The sequence below is a fragment of the Nelumbo lutea genome, chromosome 1 (genome assembly GCF_056320005.1).
Source record: "Nelumbo lutea isolate HS-2025 chromosome 1, American lotus-T2T, whole genome shotgun sequence".
In the NCBI taxonomy this organism is placed as follows: domain Eukaryota; kingdom Viridiplantae; phylum Streptophyta; class Magnoliopsida; order Proteales; family Nelumbonaceae; genus Nelumbo; species Nelumbo lutea.
This window is the reverse complement of record NC_142684.1, coordinates 92,674,939-92,678,664: the sequence shown is the minus strand read 5'-3', so window position 1 is coordinate 92,678,664 and position 3,726 is coordinate 92,674,939. Positions and strand designations below refer to the sequence as shown.

The following is a 3,726-nucleotide window of genomic DNA, read 5'->3' as shown; positions in this document are numbered from 1 at the left end:
AAGAGGAAAAAGAAGAGAAAGAGAGAGAGGAAGAGGGAAGCTTATATGTGACTTAAACAGGGGAAAAGAAAAGCGGGAAGAATAAAGAGGGCAGTTCTGAAATTTGTTTTGTAAAACATATTTATATAGAGATATACATATATGTATTATGGTTTCAAAATGTTTGCAAAATGTTTTAATTCCTAGATCCATGTGGATAGAGAGTGCAACAATGTACCTTGCAACTGAGAGAGTGATTAAGTGTAAAATCATTGAGGGTAATACCTAATGGGCTAATCTTGCATTTGTTCATAGTCCTTGGGTTTTTATAAGGTAATTTCACCCAATGACCATTTATGTAAATGTTGGGCCCATTAATAGCCCATGGTGATGGACTTAGGGGTTCACTGTCTTTTGCAATGAATTCGGCCAGGCCTTGAAACAAATGTTAGGCTAAACCCATGTGGTTGATATATAGATCAATGTTTGTGTCTCACACCATACAAAAAGAGCCAACTGGGCAACAGATTAAGAGGTTAAATGAGCACATAAACTTAATGGACTTAAAGCCCAATTTGAACTAGCAAATGTTTACATCTTATTCCATCAACGCCATGGTTTTGTTGACCATTGGAGCCATAGTTCTGGGTCTTCATGCGAGCAAGGACCAGCTGGAGAAGTAGTCCAGCCATCAATACTACGTGGGTCTGTTTATGACGTTGGGAGAGGCTGCATTGTATGGTTTTCTGCTGCCCATGGTGGAGCTGACCTACAAGAAAGCTAAACAGGCCATAACTTATCATCTGGTTATGGAGATACAGATGGTGATGTCCATCTTTGCCACTTTGTTCTGCAATGTGGGAATGATAGTGAACAAAGACTTTCAGGTACTACTCCAAGTCTCAAGACTTTTAAATGCTTGAAGACTTGGTATTTTATTAGTTTCCAACAAAATGAAAATTTCCAAAATTTTGGATATTTCATTGAAATTTCACTTCATTTTCTCTATTTAAATAAATCCATTTTATATGTTTTTGCTTTTAAAATTTGGATAACTTGGTTTTTTTAAAAGTTCATAGTTTTTGTTTAAACATTTTTGAGCCTGATATATCCAACAGGAAATTTTCATGAGATTTGTGAGGTTTTGCAAAATATTAAAAACCAATAAAGAGAAATAATTAAAGTGGGATTAAACATGGAAAATAAGCATTAATGCAATTTTCTTCTCATTAATTATGTGTTATATGTCAAATAGTTGATAGATTTATACCTAACTCAAACCCTAAAAAAAATTATTGTTTATTTGCCCATTTGTGTTGTAGGCCATCTCAAGGGAGGCGAGAGAATATGAGCTTGGGACAGTGAAGTATTACGTGGTGCTTGTTTGGTGTGCAATCTTTTGGCAATTCTATTACTTGGGAGCTATTGGGGTTGTCTTCGTCGCTTCATCATTGGTGGGTGGTATAACAAGTGCTGTGTTGCTTCCGGTGTTGGAGATCTTAGCCGTTGTTTTCTTTCGGGAGAAGTTCACAGCTGAGAAAGGAATAGCTCTTGTACTTTATCTTTGGGGTTTCACAGCATACTCTTATGGAGAGTACAAGAGAAAGAAGAACATGAGTCAAACTCCACAACCACAACCAGATTCCAACGTACAAATACCATAATCCTGCTTTTATAATACCCAAATATATATATTTATATATAAGTGGTGTCAAGTTTAATCTCAGAGCATGCAAATTGGGATGCTTTGATTCCTTTGGCTTTTCTTAGAGGATTTTATGTATGATATTTTCCTTTTTTTCTTCCTTTTGTATTTCAATAATGGAATCGGGTGGGCAAACCATGGAGATATGAGAAATTGGGAGACTTGTTTTAACTTTTAAGCTTCAAAAGATAAACAGAGATTAGAAGGTTCTTAGCATATTTTCGGCCATGTGTGGATTTGTGGAGAGATGAGGGAAGGGACCTTCTAGATTGTTGATCTATTCGGTTATATAGTCCATTGTCCATAATAATCTTGTACTCCAATCTCAATTTCTTAATTATTAGTAATTAAGGAATATTGTCTTGTTTAAAGTTCTTTGATTTAAATAATAAAGTGCACTCCAAAAGTGGAGTTGATTCTAACCACATTTCAAGGGATTCTGGATTCAAATTCGACCCCAAAACAATTTATTGTGTAGAATATTCTTTAATTTGGATGCTTTTCATTGATGATCTAATTGGCAGACCTGGTTCCTATAAATGAATATATTGCTATAAAAAGTGTGGGAATATCTCTGTGAAGGGTTCTAGACTTTTGTTTGGAAGTAAAATAGTTCAATCTCTTGGTTGTTTTTAATTGCAAAATAAATAATAATGGCAAAAATGGCATTTTACTTGTTAATTTTACCTTTTTTTCTGATAATTTTTCATCGGTGGTACATTGAAAGAGATATAAAACAACCCTCTTTCATTGGGGGTATGCACATGTTTCTCACAATTAAATTCTATTAATTAATTCTATACTTAAATGAATTGGCGTGGACTTGCATCTCATCACATTGGAAGTGCTAATTTTTATGATAAATTAATTGTTATTATTTTTCAATTTTTTATAATTTCAATTAATATTTATATACTTACTTAATAAGGTTAAGAATTTTTCGCCAAATTGATTAAGGAATGTTAATAACTGGAGATTTTACAGTAATGTTAATAACTGGAGATTTTACAGTTCAAAATTCAAATAGGGTTGCCAAAAGTCTTAATAGGAGTTTGTTAGCATGTGAACAACAGTTAGTGGAAAATTAACTGTGGAATTAATTAAGGAATTCACCTGGAAATGAGACTGAGTAAGTGATAATGAGACTGAGTCAAGACATACCCATATTCATCTTTGTAAATACAGATCGTATGTGCACCCAGTAGATCGAGCAACTACATAGAAGTCATCTTAGAAGACTATATATTTTACATATTTATAGACATGCAATATAATTTAATGGCTCATCCTTTTTGCTTATATATTATGTAAGGGCCAATTCAAGTGACATACCCATATTCATCTTTGTAAACCCCGTATCAGCTGCTACATCATGTCAAATTATTTAAGTATTATCAACGTTCATGCATATAAATCGATAGTGTGTAAATATTGTTCGGTCTACGGTAAGATATGGTGTTTTATTATATGTAGATGATTCTTGTCCACAAAATAGCGTGAATAGGGTAGGACCACATCCCAATATTTTCTCGTAGATGGTCTATACTTGTTAGACAGTGTATGCCCTTAACTCCAATCAGAATGGTGTACATTATGACATTTATTGTAAATGAATAAAATACATATTTGATTTATGTTATTATGGTGTGTTTCTGTGTAATACACTTAAAATAGACATATATGAGACTCGTGTTATTTTACAATTTTCACAGCCGTTGGATAGATATGGGGAGATTTATCCAGATAAGGCTGACACTAATGTGCTGCCAAGTTGGTTGGGGTGGCTTGTCTCAACTGCTAGGGTGATACCTGAGGTACATTCAGTGTGGATTTTCTTGAAACCCTGAACCGAACCAGAATTCCAATATTGCCCTGGACCTTGGAGATAGATAAGAAAAATTGGAATGTTACACTTGACCCCTAGACTCGATGATACTACACTAGGTGTCGGATTGGGCTGTTTTTAGTGTACCAATCAGTAAGATCCTTAGAGGGGGTCAAAACTTGTGTATGTTGGGACAGTCCGAGAATTCATCTAAGTG

At 34.3% G+C, this 3,726-nt stretch overlaps 1 protein-coding gene across 1 annotated transcript; it reads left to right on the top strand.

The window, feature by feature from the left end:
* Positions 1-767: 767 nt before the first annotated feature.
* On the top strand, positions 768-1,740 carry LOC148876145 (purine permease 1-like). Its single transcript, XM_088966863.1, has 2 exons — positions 768-866; positions 1,302-1,740. The coding sequence occupies exons 1-2, from the start codon at positions 789-791 to the stop codon at positions 1,641-1,643; spliced, it is 420 nt and encodes a 139-aa protein (XP_088822989.1). The 5' UTR covers positions 768-788; the 3' UTR covers positions 1,644-1,740.
* The last annotated feature ends 1,986 nt before the right edge of the window (positions 1,741-3,726 follow it).

What these genes read in the sequence shown, in the direction of transcription:
- LOC148876145 (XM_088966863.1), top strand. Translation starts at nt 789, where the DNA reads ATGGAGATACAGATGGTGATGTCCATCTTTGCCACTTTGTTCTGCAAT. An exon ending in TAGTGAACAAAGACTTTCAG is followed by an intron (nt 867 to 1,301) that starts GTACTACTCCAA and finishes TTTGTGTTGTAG; the next exon opens with GCCATCTCAAGGGAGGCGAG.